The 16,954-nt window shown below is 46.9% G+C and overlaps 1 protein-coding gene across 1 annotated transcript in view; it reads left to right on the plus strand.

Moving 5' to 3' along the window:
• The first annotated feature begins 585 nt into the window (after positions 1 to 585).
• The window catches only part of LOC132581767 (keratin, type II cytoskeletal cochleal-like), a 36,434-nt gene continuing 20,065 nt past the window's right edge, over positions 586 to 16,954 (plus strand). The window contains exons 1-2 of the mRNA XM_060253173.1: positions 586 to 1,179; positions 3,406 to 3,614. Coding sequence (XP_060109156.1) covers positions 745 to 1,179; positions 3,406 to 3,614 — 644 coding nt within the window. The 5' untranslated portion in view covers positions 586 to 744. The remainder of the gene's footprint in view (positions 1,180 to 3,405; positions 3,615 to 16,954) is intronic.

Consider the following 16,954-nt stretch of genomic DNA (forward strand, 5'->3'; position numbering starts at 1 on the left):
AGATCTGACCAGATTGAGCTAGCCTGGGCTACCTTCTGCTTACTCCCTAACAATCATGCATAGGACGATAGCCCTAGTGTGAAACTTGTAAGCAAGATGAATCTTTCCCTGAGCCTTTAAAGCAGCACACTATCAACAGTACATACCACAGCAAAAGTCAACTGTGGGGAATGCATAACTCATTTCAGCATGCCTTTCCACTCCCCCCCAACAGAGTTCCTTCAGTTTCATTGACTGATCTGTGCCTCCCCCCCTTTTTTTTTTGTCTTTGTTGTTTGCCATGGGAGGTGACCAGCACCTTTTCTTGATTAATGTATAAGCAAGAAGAAATGTAAAAGGGGGAGAATGTCTTAAGGCTATATAAAAAAGTACTCACTGCACACCTACAAAAGGGAGGTGAAAGGTTGCCAGGGAAAGCGCAAGGTGCAGGGAGTGGAGTGATAGTGTTACTGTGGCTGTGTGTGTGTTTCCACCCCACCCCCCCCTTCTGTGCTCTGCTCAGCAGGTTGAATGCGGTGGGACGGCTGCCAGACACACCCAGTCCTTGCAGGCAGTAAATTGATCCCTCTGCCCCCAAGCCAAGCCCAGCTCCTTCTAACGGATAAAAGGAGAGGAAGTGCCGGCTTGCAGGTTTAGAGGGACTCTCTCTCTTTAACTCCACCAAGCCTTGTTTGATATCTTCCTTCCCTCCCTCCCCTCCCTTTCTACATCTTCAAAAAAAAAAATAACCCTGCTTGGATAACCATGGCCCAAATCAGTTATAGCTCTCGCTCAGCAGCTGGCCCAGGGGGGTTTGGCCAGGTCCGAGTCAGCAGTGTCTCTTCATCTCGTGGTGTCGGAGGGGGGTCCAGCTTCAGGAAGCCCGGTGGCTTTGGCAGCTCCAGCCTCTACAGCTTTGGCTCTGGAGGCAAGAAGATCTCCACCGGCGGAGCAGGCTTCTATGGTGGCCTGTCTTCGAGTGCTCGCCTGAGTGGTGGTTATGGAGGTGGTTTTGGAGGTGGATTTGGAGGAAGCTATGGCGGTGGGCTTCCATCTCCAGGGATTCAAGAGGTCACCATCAACCAGAGCCTCTTGTCCCCACTCAACCTGGAAATTGACCCAACCATCCAGAAGGTACGCAAGGAGGAGAAGGAGCAGATCAAGACCCTCAACAACAAATTTGCTTCCTTCATTGACAAGGTAAGAGACAGTCGACTTATCTGATACTTATCTAACATCACCCCAAAGGTCCATAGGAGTCTCTGTGTGGGCCCTCAGCCAGTTGCAATGACAAACCTTGATACTTCTCTGCTGAAAACAGCCAGTCACTCAAGGCTTTGCATATGTTCTGTGATGGCGTCTGGGCCTTCATTCTCACAAACCCCACCATAGGCTTGGGGTGTACTGGCCTATGCAATCTGGCCTTTATTGGCTGAGTGATCTCCCCTATTCATTACCTGATTAACTGAGGCCTTGTCAGCATCAGGACTTCTAGTCAAATGTACCAGCCTTTGAATTCCATTTATAAAGAGGTAGCACCTTCCAGATAAGGAAACACCTCACTTTACTCTCTTATGCCGTCAAAAAGGTGGTCATTGTACCACATACTGAAAGGAGAGGAATCCACTTTTCACTATCTGCACCCTTTCTGAAACTTCGGAACCCTTTTCAGAAGCTAAGAGGCTCACTGTGGTTTCTATAATCATTCCTAGTTTTGACACGTTAGAAGTTGAAGCTGGCCTGCTTTTAAATAACTGTACCTGCACTTGCAGCTGTTTAACTATAGCTCATTCCACCTGCTTCTGTCTCCTGAACAAGCTCCTTGGGTTTCTCAAGTGTGTTCAAGTATCTATTTTTTATCCTGCCCTTCCTCATTTAGTTCAGAGTGACACATGTTGTTCTCCTTTCTTCCATTTTACCCTCAAAACCAGCCTGTGAGGTTAGACTCAGAGAGAATGACTGGCCCAAGATCACTTTGTGAACTGGATGGCTAATAGAGGATTTGAACTCAGGATTTCCCAATCCCAGTCTGACATGCTATTCTATGAGGATCGTTTCAAAGAGTATCCATGTTGGTCTGCAATAGAACACCTAGATTCGAGTCCAGTGGCACCTGAGAGACCCACAACATGGGGTGGTGGTGGTGGTGTATGAGCATTAATAAGGTATGATGTTTCAGGGTATGAGATTTCCCTTCATCAGATGCAAGTCAGAATGGAGATCCCCAAGTCCTTATACCCCAAGCTGAAGGTGGGAAGGGTGTGGCAAAGAAAGGAGTCAGGATGGAGGGGTACAATACAAAATGTAGTCAGCTTGATTAGAGCAGGGGGCAGAAGATTAGGGGCAGAAATGTAGCATCTGTAATGAGATGCTATGGGTAGGGAAGGCAGCCTGTTCTTGCCAGATCTTTGCAGCTAAGTAGGGTCAGTGTACTTGGAAGGGAGACCTCCACGGAAAGCTTTGCAGAGGCAGGCAATAGCAAACCACCTCTGCTTCTCACTTGCCTTGAAAGCCCCTTGCTGTGGTTGCTTTAAGACAGCTGTGACTTGATGCCACTACTCACACACTCACACAGAGGGAGATGCTATAGCGTGCTGCCTCCAGTTCATGTCTTAACCAGCTGCATCTCACAATCAAGACTTCCTTTGTTACAGTGTCATTTGTTATTAATTACATAGGAGGAGCTGGGGGGCTTTTATTAGTTACAAACTGACCTGCATGCAAAAGTTGGTTCAACGTGCAACCCGTGAAATGGCACACATGTAAAAAAGACTTTTGATAATCACATTCCCCACAAACGGTTGAGTTCATCTCATTTAGTGTTAGTCTAGACAGAATAAAATCTCTGACCAGCCATGAAATTAAATGGGCTGGGGCCCTGTCCTCTCCTGCTTAGGGTTGTTGCGAAAAACCTGAGTAAATTCATCGCAGTGAACCTGAACTGTAGGGTAGGGCCCAAAGGAAACCCCAGGAGGTATCTACAGTTGGAAGGAGTTTTTGTTTGTTTTCAAAACAGGAATCTGAATCCAAGCTTCAGATTTTCATGCCTTGATCTGTGTTTTCATCCAACACTCCCGGCAATAAAGCCAGTGGAAGCTTGACTGTGTGCTATTAAATGCTGAACTGGATCCTAGTTCTATCCAGGGAGCACTGTCTCTTGACCTCCCTTCCTTTGAAACACTGCAAACCTTGAGTGAACCTCCCTTCTTTCCCTCCAGCTTCCCCCCCCCCCCACAAGCTAGAATTCCCCAGATGCTTCATGCTTTTACCTTTTCCACCATATCGAATTCTGAAAGTGGCTGGTCATGCAGACTCTCAGTTTTCTCCCCCCCCCCCCCCCCCGCACTGGCATTTAAGGTTGGGTTGGAAGAATAACAATCAGGCGCTTGAAAATTTGCCCTTGGGCTTTCTCTCCCTCCCATCCAGGTCCGATTCCTGGAGCAGCAAAACAAAATGCTAGAGACCAAATGGAGCCTCCTGCAGGATCAGAAGACCACCCGGAGCAACATCGCTCCCATTTTTGAAACCTACATTAACAATCTGCGGCGGCAGCTGGACAACCTGGTGAATGACAAGGGACGCCTGGAGGGAGAGCTGAAGAACATGCAGGATCTTGTGGAGGATTTCAAGAACAAGTAATGTGTTTCTAACGGTTTTTGCAAAGTTCGGGAGGGTGGCAGGGCATCACTGTAAAATGTATACCGTGAGTTCCTGCTCTCAGAGAAATGCAGCCTGATGCTTGTGTGAGTGTAACATGCCATCAAGTCGCAGCTGACTCAGGGAGACCCCAGCAAGGGGCTTTCAAGGCAAATGAGAAGCAGAGGTGGCTGGCCCTGGCCTTCCTCTGCAAAGCCTTCCTTGGTGGGCTCCCATCCAAGCACTGGCCCTACTTAGCTTCCAAGATGTGGCAAGAACAGGCTGTACCATGCTGCCTTCCCTTCTCATTGCATCTCACTTCAGACACTGAATTCCTGCCCCTAGAGTTCTGGCCCCTGCTCTAATCAGGTTGGGTATTGGGCTATACCATGCTGCCTTCCCTCCCAGCCTGATGCTTTCTGGGGAAAAGTCCCACTGGTTTCAGCCAATAATACTTCACATTTGTAGGGCACTTCCAGTGTCCAAAAGCCATTTGCTCACAGTGGGATGGATGGAGCCATTTTCCAAGGGGAAGTTTCTCCAGGCTAAGAAGACTTTCGGCAACTTAAGCGGCTCTTCCTTCCAATGGAAAGGCCGCTTAAGTTGCAGGAAGGCTCCTTAGGCTAGAGGGCATCAAACCATGTTAAGTGAAGTAGTAGGATGAAGGTAGGATCCATCAGGGCTTTTTTATTGCAGAAAAAGCCCAGCAGGAACTCATTTGCATATTAGGCCACACCCCTTGATGCTAAGCCAGCTGGAGCAGTGTTCCTGTGCATTCCTGCTAAAAGAAAAAAAAGAGAGCCCTGCTCCATCCCACATTATTCTTGTTCTGCTTACAACAGGCCAGTATTCTTATTACCTCTATACTGCAGAAAGTGGGCTGAAGCTGATAGACCATGACTCGTCTTTGGTCACCTTAGTGAGCTCAAAGCGGTGATGAGACTTGAATTATGGAACTCCCAGATCCAGCTTTATCTATCTGTCTGTCTGCTGGGACATTATAGTCTCCGCCCTTCTTCTAAGGAACGCAAGGCAAGAGACCCTGTTCTCCACTCCACATTTTATTGTTAGGGCAACCCAGGGAGGTAGATGAGGCTGAGAAAGTGTCAGGTCCAAGGTCATGTATCACGTTTCATGACAGAATGGGGATCTGAACCTAGGTCTCCCCATTTCTGGTCTGGCACTCTAACCATTACACCATGCTGCCTCTTAGCTATTCCACTATGCTGAACATGTGCAATGTTGCAAATATGCCATGTGATTCTTTGAACACATGAAGCTGTTTTATACTGAGTCTTGTTGCTTGAAGGGCAACAGTGGGAGGGCTTCTGGGGTTCTGGCCCTGCTGGTGGATCTCCTGATGGGTTTTGGCTACTGTGTAACAACAGAGTGTTGGACTAGTTGAGTCACTGACCTGATCCCAGATGGCTTGTCTTTGTCTATCAAGGCCAATAGTCTATCAAGGCCAATACCATTTGTCTATCAAGGCCAATAGTCTATCAAGGCCAATACCATTTGTCTATCAAGGCCAATAGTAATGGGTGTGCTCTGACTGTCGGTGATTCTCCAGAGTCTTGGGCAGAGATCTTGCATATCACCTACTGCCTGATCCTTTTAACTGGAGATGCTGGGGGTTGAACCTGGGGCCTTCTGCATGCCAAGCAAATGTTCTACCACCAAGCCACAGCCACTTCCTGCATTTTTTTTTTGCCACAGTTGACTTATAGTGAACCAATGAGGTTTTCAAAGCAAGAGACATTCAGAGGTGGTCTGACATTGCCTGGCTCTGTGTAGCAACCCTGGATTTCCTTGGTGGTCTCCCATCCAAATATTAGCCTGGGCTAATCCTGCTTAGCTTCTGAGATCTGATGAGATCAGGCTAGCCTGTACTATAACTGAATCCAATAGTGCTTGGACCTGGATGGCCCAGGCTAGAAGGTGAACAGAGTTGGCCCTGGTTCATATGTGGATGGGAGACTACCAAGGAAAACTCAGGGTCACTGTGCAGAGGGAGGCAATAGCAAATGGCCTCTGAATATCGCTTGCCTTCAAAACCCTACAGGGTTGCCATAAGTTGGAGACCAACTCAATGGCACCTTACACACGCCACACACAGTTTACAGAGATAAGCCAGCGGCAAGTTCTGTAATGAAGGCAACTGAAAAAGCGTTCACTGACAGGAGTTGCTGACAGCCGTATCTGTGATTGTCTGGTTTGTGCTTTACTTTTTGTCTGCAAATGCATGAAAGCAAGGCTGGGCAAAGACTGTGAAAAGCTTTGTGGGAACTAGCCCCAGGTTCAGTTGAATTTTAGCTAAGCATTTGCTACGCATGGAGAATTGTATTAATAGGGAAAGGTGGGGGTAAATCCAGGAACTGTCCAATAAGTAATGTTCAAAGGAAAGAATACCGGGGGAAGGGGGGTGTTAAAAATTTTTAATGCAAGAAATAAGCACTGGAGATCTTCTGGGATTGGTCAGAGTGGGGTGAGTCTCAGTAGAAGAGAGAGAGAGACAGAACTCTTTTGTTCTGTATTTTTGCAGCTGATCTCAGGGGTGCAGAGAAAACACTGATTGTGGCCTCAAATCAGGAGGCATGTTCATAAATGTGAATTGCACTCTGGAACTGTAGCACAGTGGAGCAAATCATAACAGAACAAAGGGGTTTATTTTGGCTCCAGAAAGTGCAACTGCTAAGAGGTAAACAGTGCACAGTGTCCAATTTAGCTTAGAAGTGGAAAGAAGGTTCAAAACTTTTAGAAATAGCAAGTGGGGCAGCCTTGCAGCAACTGTGCATAATTTTGGGCAGTCTACATCTTGAGAACTGAAGTCCTCCAGTCTAGACTTTGTCTGATTCAGACATGTTGAACAGGTGCATGGGCAGGGTTGGCCCATTAGGCAAACTAGGTGATTGTCTAGGGTGCTGGCCTTCTGGGGGTGCCAAATTGGGTGCCCCGATATGACTTGGTGACATTATCAGTGTGTGTGTATGTGGGGGGTTGCTAGAAGTTAGAATTGCCTAGGGTACCGGAGAGTCTAGGGCCAGCCCTGTGCGTAGCATAGTCCTTTCTGCAGAATGTGACTTCAGATTGCTAGTGGCATTGGAGAGATTGCATGTTTGAATCCGCACAGAGTATTCTGTACGTGTAGAATGGTATCACAGAGGAGCCTTTTCACTAGCCTGTGACTGCAGAAGAGAGAGTTTCAGCAGGCTGCAAATAGTGTTTAAAAACAGTTTTACCTGCCAATGATTCCCTAAAAGACTTGCTGAGTAGAGGTGCAACAGTTTTAAGGCTAGAAAGCTGATCATCTACGCTCTGGCCAGGGGCAACCTGGCGCCTCCCCCAGCGCCCTCACTCCTCCCCCCTGCCTCCTCCTCCCTCCCTTCAGACCCTTCCCCCCGTTCATTTCCAATGCTGGAACCGGCTCTAGCGCCGCATTCCAGCTCTTTAAAGCCCCCCCCCTCCCCGGCTGAACACTCGAAACACAGCTAAAACCATGCCGTGGGGGTGGGGCACGCTCACTGGCTCTCAGGAAGAGCATTCTGAAAAGGCGACCCCCCACTGCCTCCTCTCCCATCCAGGAAGTGGGGAGGGGAAGAGTCAGTGGCAGTGGGGGTTGCCCTTTCAGGACGCTCTTTCTGAGAGTCGGTGAGCGCATCCTGCACCTGTGGCACAGTTTTAGCCGTGTTTCGAGTGTTTCGGCCAGGGAGGGGGGCTTTAAAGAGCCGGAAAGTGGCGCTAGAGCTGGTTCCGGTTTTGAAAATGACACGGGGTGGGAAAGGGTCCGAGCTCCAAAGGGAGGGAGGAGGAGGAGGCACAGCTGGGAGGGGGGAGGCGCGGAGCCGTGAGGGGGGAGGCAAAGGGAATGGAGGGGCGGGTGGCAGCGATCGTGGTGGGTTGCGGTAGCGGCGGGGGAGGCAGGCAAACTAGGTGCTTGCCTGGGGCACCAGGGGGGGTGGGGGAGTCCAATTTGCCGCCCCCACCCTCCCGGTGCCCTAGGCAACCGCCTAGTTTGCCTAGTGGGTGAGCCAGCCCTGGCTCTGGCACACTTCTAAAAACACTTAGAAAACCACTGAGTGATTTCTGACAACTCAGTTGCAGTCAGTGGAGTGGAAGGGAGAAGATATTGTTTGTGTTATGCTTCCATGCAAAAGGTGTTGATTCAGTTGCAGGAGCCTTCCAGAACTGTGATTGTTGCAAGCACCTGCCAGTTGTGTACATGTCATCTGTGTAGCTAGATAACATCTTGGGTTGCCAGTCTCTGAGTGGGTGACTGGAGAAAAACCCAAAGGTTTCCATGATAGCCTGCCTCCACAATCAAACAGTGCAAACCTCTTAGACAAAGTATCATATATTAATACACTCTCATACAACCAACCCTTACAAGCATACCCTGAAATATGGAACACAATATAATAACCACTGAGAGGACAAAAATTCATAGATTCACAGTTCAAATTAATGTCCTTTCTTCAGCATACAGTCCTTCAGGGGTCGCCTTGTAGAAAAATAGGTGGGGGAGCTCATCCAGCGATTGTTATGCAGCCGCATCTACTATTCAGTGGACAAGGTGGGGAGGAGGAGGAGGGGGAACCTTCAGAAAGGTTCAGGAGCTGTGCTCCTGTGAGCTCCTGCTGAATCCGAGGCCTGCAGTCCTTCAGTTTCATAAGGATCCACAGTCCCATATGTCTTCTGCGGAATCCAAGGATAATATCCCAAGTCCAGTTCGGTTCTCATAACACAGCTCCATAAGACAGCAATGAGGTCATACTTGATATTTCTTCATTTCACTTTGAGCTTTAACTAGCTTCCCTTATTCGTTCAGAGTATGGCAAGATTTCTGCTTAAACACACATCCAAGTGACTACTTTACAAGTCTTTCCTCAGTCTCTGGGTGGGGCCTGGGATCTCCTGGAATTATAGTTGATTTCCAGACTACAGAGATCAGCTCCCCTGGAGAAAATACAGAAACAGATTGTAAAAACACTGAAAAAACCACAGTAATATGTAAATTTTCTATCTTGAAGCACTAAAAATGTATATTTATCAAGTCCTTTTACAATGTATCACACATATGACTGTATAACAATTAGAATAGCCACCTTCTAAGCTTCATACAGGCAACATCTACTTCAGACCTCGTGCTCTACTCCTTTGTAAATTTCTGTGACAATGTCCAAAGTAGCGTCTTAATCAATGTTGATTCACAGCCGTACACCTTGAGGAATGTCAACAAAAGTCCACACGAAGAAAGAGAACTCGCCTCTTCCAGAACTTAAGGCAGTTTTGGTGCTCTTTTGCTCAATCTCTCATGCAAATCATTTCTAATGGAGCCACAGATAAGAAGATATTGGATTTATATCCCTCCCTATACTCTGAATCTCAAAGTCTCAGAGTGGTCAAAATCTCCTTTACCTTTCCCCCGCTCCCAACAGACACCCTGTGAGGTAGGTGGGGCTGAGAGAGCTGTCACAGCAGCTACCCTTTCAAGGACAACTTCTACTAGAGCTATGGCTGAACCAAGGCCATTATAGCAGCTGCTAGTGGAGGAGTGGGGAATCAAACACGGTTCTCCCAGATAAGAGTCCACACACTTAACCACTACACCAAGCTGGCTCCCAACACCTTCTTGTGCATGGATCAACGCAATCTCTTGAAAATTCTGCACCCAGTTCCTGGACATGGGAAACTCCTGGACATTTAGGGATAGAGCCTGAGGAGGACAGGGACCATAAGCAGCCTGGGGTACAGTACCATAAAGTCCACCCTCCAAGCCATCCATTGTCTCCAGGGAAGCTCAACTCTGTAGTCTAGAGATGCACTAATTCCAGGGGATCCCCTGGTCCCACCTGGAGAAATGTCCCTCTCCAGGCACATCCCTGAAATCTCCAGGAAGCTGCAGTGCTGCCTCTAAGCTGTGTGCGTGAGCAGCTGCTCATTAACACAGGAACCCCTGCTCAGCAGCAGTCTGGAGCCGTGCTGAGTCTTGCACTGCCCATTGCCCACTTTAAGATTACAGCCATTCTGTTGTGCTCAGGATATGAGCTGCTCCACTTAGTAGGAGGGAGAAATTAGAGGGAACATTAGTCATGAGTTGGCAACCCCTAGACACATCTGATATGTGTAATGGACCCATGGCCCTTGCCGAAAGGCATAGGTCTGGAGTAAATGGATGTTTGGTTCCCTTCAAGACCATAATAATGATTATTGTTGTATGCCACCTTTCCTGTAGGGCAGCGCGCACAGACCTTCTCTCCCCTTAACCCGCTTTTTAACCTAGTGGATGTGGGTTATACTATGAGGCAGTAACCTGGCCCAAGATTACTACTAAACTTCAAGAGGATGTGAATTCAGGAGCCCCCAACCTTATTTATCCTGAGGAGGCTTTCAGAAAACTGAGATAACTGAGTGTGTGCCACCACAAAGTGGCTGCCACAGGGACTCGGCCTATCACAAAGTACTAGTAGGTCCCGAGCCAAATTCCTTCCTGTAATAGAGGCAGCTGTTTCCAAGTGGGTGCTCCCTGAAGACAGAAAGGTCTCTAGCATTGTTCTGAAGCATCTCCTGCTTCAGTGAGCTGGAAGAGAGCCATGACTTGTGCTTTGTTTGGGAGAGCTTCAGGCACTTCAGCAAGCACCATTCTGCGCCCCCCCCCCTCCCCAGGTACAAAGAATCACCACTCTAGGTCAAGTCTGGAACTCAGTCTAGTATACCACACTGATGCTACAATCCTAGGGCTGAAATTTTGCTAATAATGAGTATGCACAAGCAGCAGCAACTTCTGTTTTTCAGCTTTTTGGGCATGTTTTTTCTTGTACACCTTCCACCATGTTATGTGCACCTTTGAAATAAGGTTGCCAACTCTGGGTTGGGAAATTCCTGGAGATCTGTGGGTAGAACCTGGGAAGGAGCCTCAGCAGGGTATAATCCTATAAATTCCACCTGATGGTCCCATTTTCTCCAGGGGAAACTGGTCTCTGCAGTCTGGAGATCACTTGTAATTCTGGGAGATCTCCAGGCCCCACCTGGAGGCTTTAAGAAATGATGTGCACACATTTCCCTCCCATTGAGAAGCACTCCATTGTGCAATGAAGTCAAAGAACGAAATGCCAATGTGTAAAAGGTTATTCTTTCTTCTCGGTTCTTGGCAAAGGATTGCTAACGGAGAGAAAGGGGGGGGGGAGTGAGAGAGGGAGAGGTTAAGCAACCTATCCACAGTCACAAAAGAGCACACCTCCTATTAAAAAGGGCTCCATGGAAACAAGGGGAGCAAAGGTTGGCGGTTGATCATGTACAAAAGGCCCCTCTGTGTTCCTTGGGAAACTCCAATGGGGGCTCAGCTCCTCACCTGTTCCCCTCACCCAGCCACACCCTCAGTGTTTAAATAATATATGAGTTGGCAAGTCAGCTCAGACAGGAACCAAAAGCAAACAATGCTGATAAGCCCCCAGGGTGTGTCCCTGGAGTCAATTGCCTGTAATGTTTCTGCAACTGTAGCCAAGGGTATCTAGCTGGGGTGGGGGAAGAGGAAGAGGGGAGAGGCTGTGGGTAGGGCGGCCGCATTAATAATTTTAACTGCCTTTTAAAAAGTCTCCCATACTTCACAATCAAAGGGCGTTTTCCTGTTTGACATCAAGGACAAATGTCTCCTGCAGATTTAAACCCATAAAAAGTCTGTCATGAAAAAGTGAAAGCAACATCACCCTAGAGTTGGAAATGACTGATGCTTGCACAGGGGACCTTTCCTTTCCTTAAAACACACACACACATTTAGTACAGTTTTATTCATCTATTTCTCTCACATCTTGAGGCGGTATACATTGGTCTCCCCTCCAACATTTTACTCTCACAACAATCCTGTGAGGTAGTTTAGGCTGAGAGAGTGTGATTGGCTCATCTAGCTTCATTGCAGAGGAGGGATTTGAACCCAGGTCTTCCAGAGCCTAATCCAGTACTTTAACCACCACACCTAAGGCTCCCAAACAAACTTACCTTGGAGAATTTAGGGAACGAGTTCAGAAGGAAGTTATGAATCTCTAGTTGAGAAGATTCTTAGCACTGTTAATGACCTGGAGTTTCAAGGATTAGTTTGAGGGGGCAGCTATAACAGTTAATAATGCATCTTCCCCCTTTGGTGACCAGGGGGGACCCAGCAACCCTGACTGTAGAGAACTGATTCAGTTCTGCAGTATTGCCTTCCCCTGAGAATATAATCTGAGCCTCTCTTAGGTTTCTCATGTCATACCATGTAAAAGATATTAATGGGAAAAAATCAGACGAGGGGGAAAAAAAATGTACCGATGCAGGTATTTATGCTTCCCTTTAAAAACAAGAACAATTGAAGATTAACTATGAAAACAAGCACATCCTTGTCCATCTTCTCAACAATGTGTTCCTTATTGTCGCTCTTCTTCCTTGTTGTAGGTATTTGTAGGTTTTTTGTGCAATTGAGTTGTGAACCCCCATTGTTACCACAAGGTTATTTTGTGACACTGTAACATCAGTGTTTCTCAGCCCCGATTCTCCATGAACATATTTTATCATTTCAATTTTGCAAAGCGGCTTATAAATTCAGTCTGCATGATGATTATCTTTGTATTTCAGCATGCAAGCTGTTTCTTGGTGTAACACCTGTTTTTTAGTTGGGGAAATGAGGTCTAGTCTCCACAGACCTTAAATGGGGAAGGAAGCCTGCATGATCTCACCTGCACTACAGGTTTGGGCTCATTTGATGAAATCCCACCAGCCTTCCCAGGAATAAAGATTCCGACACAAAAGATTATGTGTGAGGAAGGAGATTAATTAGAACATTTCTCTTATGAGTCACTCAAAAGCTATTATAAGACCCCATTCACACATGCATTCACTTACCCTAATGGTATCCCACATTGCTGCAACATAACTTCAGGTCACTGTGTTATAGGACGTTCTAAAATTTACCCTAAACTCTTTGGTAAAAACCATAGAGCTTGGGATGAATCCTACAACATCCTGTGATGCATTGACATAATTTCCTGTTATGCAGCTAGAAGTGCTGTTGCGGCATCATAGGATGTTGTTTCCCACTTTGCTATCCCATTGAGTGCTGGTAGGGATGGGGGAGTGCCAGAGGAGTTGGTCCTGCTGGTGTGTGTGTGTGTGTGTGGCGGGGGGGGGGGGGGATAGCAACCCTAAAGTCACTACTTCATGCTGAAATCATCAATGACTGGGCATGTATGTGTGAATACACTCAGAGGATCAAGATTGCACCAAGAGCAGTGTTATGGCTGTTGGCAATGCAACCTCACTCAGGTTTCTCTGGATGGCAAGCTGCCTGTATATGGAGCAGCCTGCCACACACATCTGATCAGAGTCTGTTCTGCAAATGGCTTCCTGTGATTTGCATTGGCATACTGAAAGTAAATTCATTTTGCACAAATCAGTTTTTTGGCATAAATTCATGTTTTGCACACAAGTTAGCAACATGGAATTCACTCTCTGTGTGGCTGTATTGTAAGCAATCCAGACTACAAGACTGTGCAACAAATTTGAACCCCAAACATGGTTCCATTTCTGTTTTCTATACCCATGTTAAAGATATAGGAGTTGTCTCCTATTTCATAGGTGGCCACACTAATTGTATAGCTGGGGGAATTGGGTCTGAGACTTTGCTGTCAAGTCACAGTCAACTTAGGGTGGCCCCATAGGGTATTCAAGGCAAGATACAACAGGTACCATAGAGTTTTGCCCTCCCAAATTGCAAGAGCATCCAGGAAAACCATAGCATTTTCCTGGAAAAATCATAGAGTTTTCCTGGAAATGCCTAGAGTGGCCGTGTGCGACATCACCGGTGCAATGACATCACTTTGCCAGCGCGATGACATCTCCCACCAGAGGATGCAGGAGACTTGGCAACCCTAGCAAGGACCAACCCTGCTTAGCTTCTGAGATTTGAGGAGATCAGGCTAGCTAGTGGTGAGATAAATACAGAAGATTATTACTTAGCTGTGGATGGTTCTATCACATTTTATAGGATCATGCACTATGTGCCAATGTGCAGTTGTGCACACTGGTGATCAGGGGGATTGAAGTATGAAATCAATGTGACAGTGTTTGACTATTTCTTTCTCTTAACTATCTTTTATCTCTCATGGTCCTAGCATGAGAGTGAGCAGGGTAGAGTGCCATAGACCCCACCCTTTGTCTCCAGGGGAACTGGTCTTTGACATCTAGAGACGAGTTGTAATTCTGGGAGATTGTCAGGCCCACCTATCCCATGTGGCAGTTGTGCTCATTAGACAACTTCCTCTTTGGGTTCCCTTTCTTGGGAACATCCACTGAGCAACAGTCAAATTGTGGACTCTTTCTGTGGTCCTTTGGCTGGCTTAACTCAGTGGGTGCAGGGGACAATTTCTGCATTCTGGAAAGCATCCAAAGCAGCTTTATTTTCAAGGAAGGATAAACCGTTTTGGCAATCTGGCTGTATTTTTAATGGTATGTGTTGTTATTTGTCAATGGATTGTTCTTGTATTTGTATGTCTTTGCAACCCTGTTAACTGCTTTAAGCTTAAGGAAACAAGGTGGGATATAATAATTTGAAATTAAAAGAAGAAGAATGGCTGCCATGAGGGCAAAATCCAAGAGCTGAAAATGCTGCAGAGCGGGTCTTGCCCTCTGCTATCTTATCTTTGGTTCCTGCCCTTTGAACTCTTGTTAAAGGGAACTGGGAGGCTGAGTCAGAATTCCAAAAGTGGGTGCAGCCCAGCAAGAGAGGCTTAGAAGCAAAAAGTATTTCTCCCCTTCTTTTTGACTTGCACTACTTTAGAAAATGCTTAATAATATACTTAAATTGAAATCCGTTCCAATTAGTGTCGCTGTGTCTGGCTTGGGAAATCCCTGGAAATTTGGGGCCAGGGCCTCTAGATTTTGGGAAGAGGAGGGAGATCAGCGGAGATGTCATGCCACAGAGCCTGCCTGCCAAAACTGTCCTTTTTAAAAATTTATCTTAAAAAAATATGTATGCTACCATTTTACCTAAGCAGGGCCATCAAGGTAGCTAACATTTAAAACATTATAAAACCCTATCATAAAAACAATTCAATCCAGAACCAAAATACATATTAAAAGCACATAAACCAGTAATTAAATCATAGGGCAGGAAGGAGGGATCATTGAGAGAATGCCAGATGAAACAAACAAACCAAAAAGCCTTGGGGAGGGGCCATAGTAGTAGAGTATCTGCTCGGAATGCAGAGGGTTCCAGGTTCAGCCCCTTCGCATCTTCAGTTTAAAGAATCAGGCAGTAGGTGACGTGAAAGACCCTTGCATAAGACCCCTGGAGAGTCGCTGCCAGTCTGAGTGGACAGTACTGACCTTGATGGACTAATGGTCTGATCACGGCTTTCTTTGTAGATAAAGCCCAGCAGGAACTCATTTGCATATTAGGCCATACTCCCTGACATCACCATGGTTTCACACAGGCTTTTTTTGGTAGAAAAAGCACAACAGGAACTCATTTGCATATTAGGCCACACACCCCGACACCAAGCCAGCCGGAACTGACACCAAGTCAGCCGGAACTGTGTTCCTGTGTGTTCCTGCTCAAAAAAAAAAAGGCCCTGGCTCTGATTCAGTATAAGGCAGCTTTGTGTGTTCATGCCTCTTCACCAGCCAGCAGAAGACAGTGGGTGCTTTCACATGGCAATCATTTGCAAGTGGATGTTGCCATGCCATTCTTATGCAGTAAAAATCCAGTTGCAGAGCACGCTATTTAGTGTGTTTGAGCGCACCCAGTGACAGAAGGGGACAGGCAAATATCCTTGGGTAGAGAATGCCATAATTTTGATGCCCTCTTTCAGGTTGTCTCAAGGCCCGGGAAACTGATCTCTATAGGCTGGAGGTTGTTTGTAATTCCAGGAGAACTCTAGACGTCCCTCCACCTGGAGCTTGATAACCCTAGATCAAGTTCTCAGGTCTTTCTGCTTATAGCTCCTGCCATGATCTGTCGTGAAGAGAGGAATGATTTCTTCCCATTTCTCCTCAGCAAGAGCTCAATCTTGCTTCTCTAATCCCTTTGCATCAACCGCCATGTTGAGCATATGCAGCTGGCAGATTCTAAGGCGGACAGACCATTTGTCCAACTAGTTCAGTGCTTTATTATTCTGAATGGCAGCAGCTCTTCAAGGTCTTGTACCAAGAAAAGTCTTTCTCAACCCCAGCTCCCTGTGATTCTTTTCAGTAAGAGATGCCAGGAATCAAACTTGGGGCCCCTCAGTGTGCAAATTTATATGCATCTACAGCCCCTAAACCTTAGGTTCTTTCTAAGTATGGTAAGCAAGATTGGAGTCCAGCAGCACCTTAAAGACCAACAAGATTTCCAGGGGATAAGTCAGGGGTGGCCAAATTTGCTTAACCTAAGAGACACATAGAATAAACGTCAGATGTTTGAGAGCCGGAAGGAAGGAAGGAAGGAAGGAAGGAAGGAAGGAAGGAAGGAAGGAAGGAAGGAAGGAAGGAAGGAAGGAAGGAAGGAAGGAAGGAAAATAGATGGGGAGGGAGGAGAGGTGGAAAGAAAGCAACTTTAACTTTAAATGCATTCTCCAAGCTGCTGGATGGTTTGGCTTGGAGAAGTGATTTAAAGAGAAAAATGCCTTCTCCAAGCCAGCTGCCGAGGTGGTGGGGGCTCCGAGAACCACACAATATATGTGAAAGAGCCACATGTAGCTCCCAAGCTGCAGTTTGGCCATCCCTGGTATAAGTTTTCCAAAAAAAGAAAAAACTTCCTCAGATACTGCTACTAGGCTAAAATCTTGTTCTTCTACTGCAGTCCAACATGGCTATCCACCTGAAACTTGTCTAATTATGATGACCCGCCTGCTGCAGCCTGTAGGCACCTTCTCAAAAGCCCCTTTGACAAACCTGCTCTCATCAATCAGAGAGAGCCAACCTAGGTGGCAACACCAGTAACAGCTGCACCAGGCAAGTTGGGCAAAGAGCAGCTCATTTGCTGACTGTGTGTGCAGGCTGTGTGGACTGCAAGCAGGGAAACCGGGAGGGAGCCAGCCCGGGGCCCCTAAGGATGTGGGGGCCCATGGGCCAGTGCCTACTTGGCCTAATTGTTAATCTGGCCCTGCATAATGGAAATGTGTGTTTGCGGTGGAAATTGGAACACAGGTCCTCGACCAGCTGTAACCATTAAACTGGACTGGTGGTGCAATCCTCTGCAGATTTATTTCATTCGAAGTCCATTGAAGTCACCAGGCTCCGAGTGGAACAGTTCTGCCTAGGGTTGCCACTGTCACTCTCATAGTGGTTTGTGGGAGGATGGATATCACAAGGAGATCAAGTGCAGGGCTAAGAG

This window comes from Heteronotia binoei, chromosome 13 (genome assembly GCF_032191835.1).
Source record: "Heteronotia binoei isolate CCM8104 ecotype False Entrance Well chromosome 13, APGP_CSIRO_Hbin_v1, whole genome shotgun sequence".
NCBI lineage: Eukaryota > Metazoa > Chordata > Lepidosauria > Squamata > Gekkonidae > Heteronotia > Heteronotia binoei.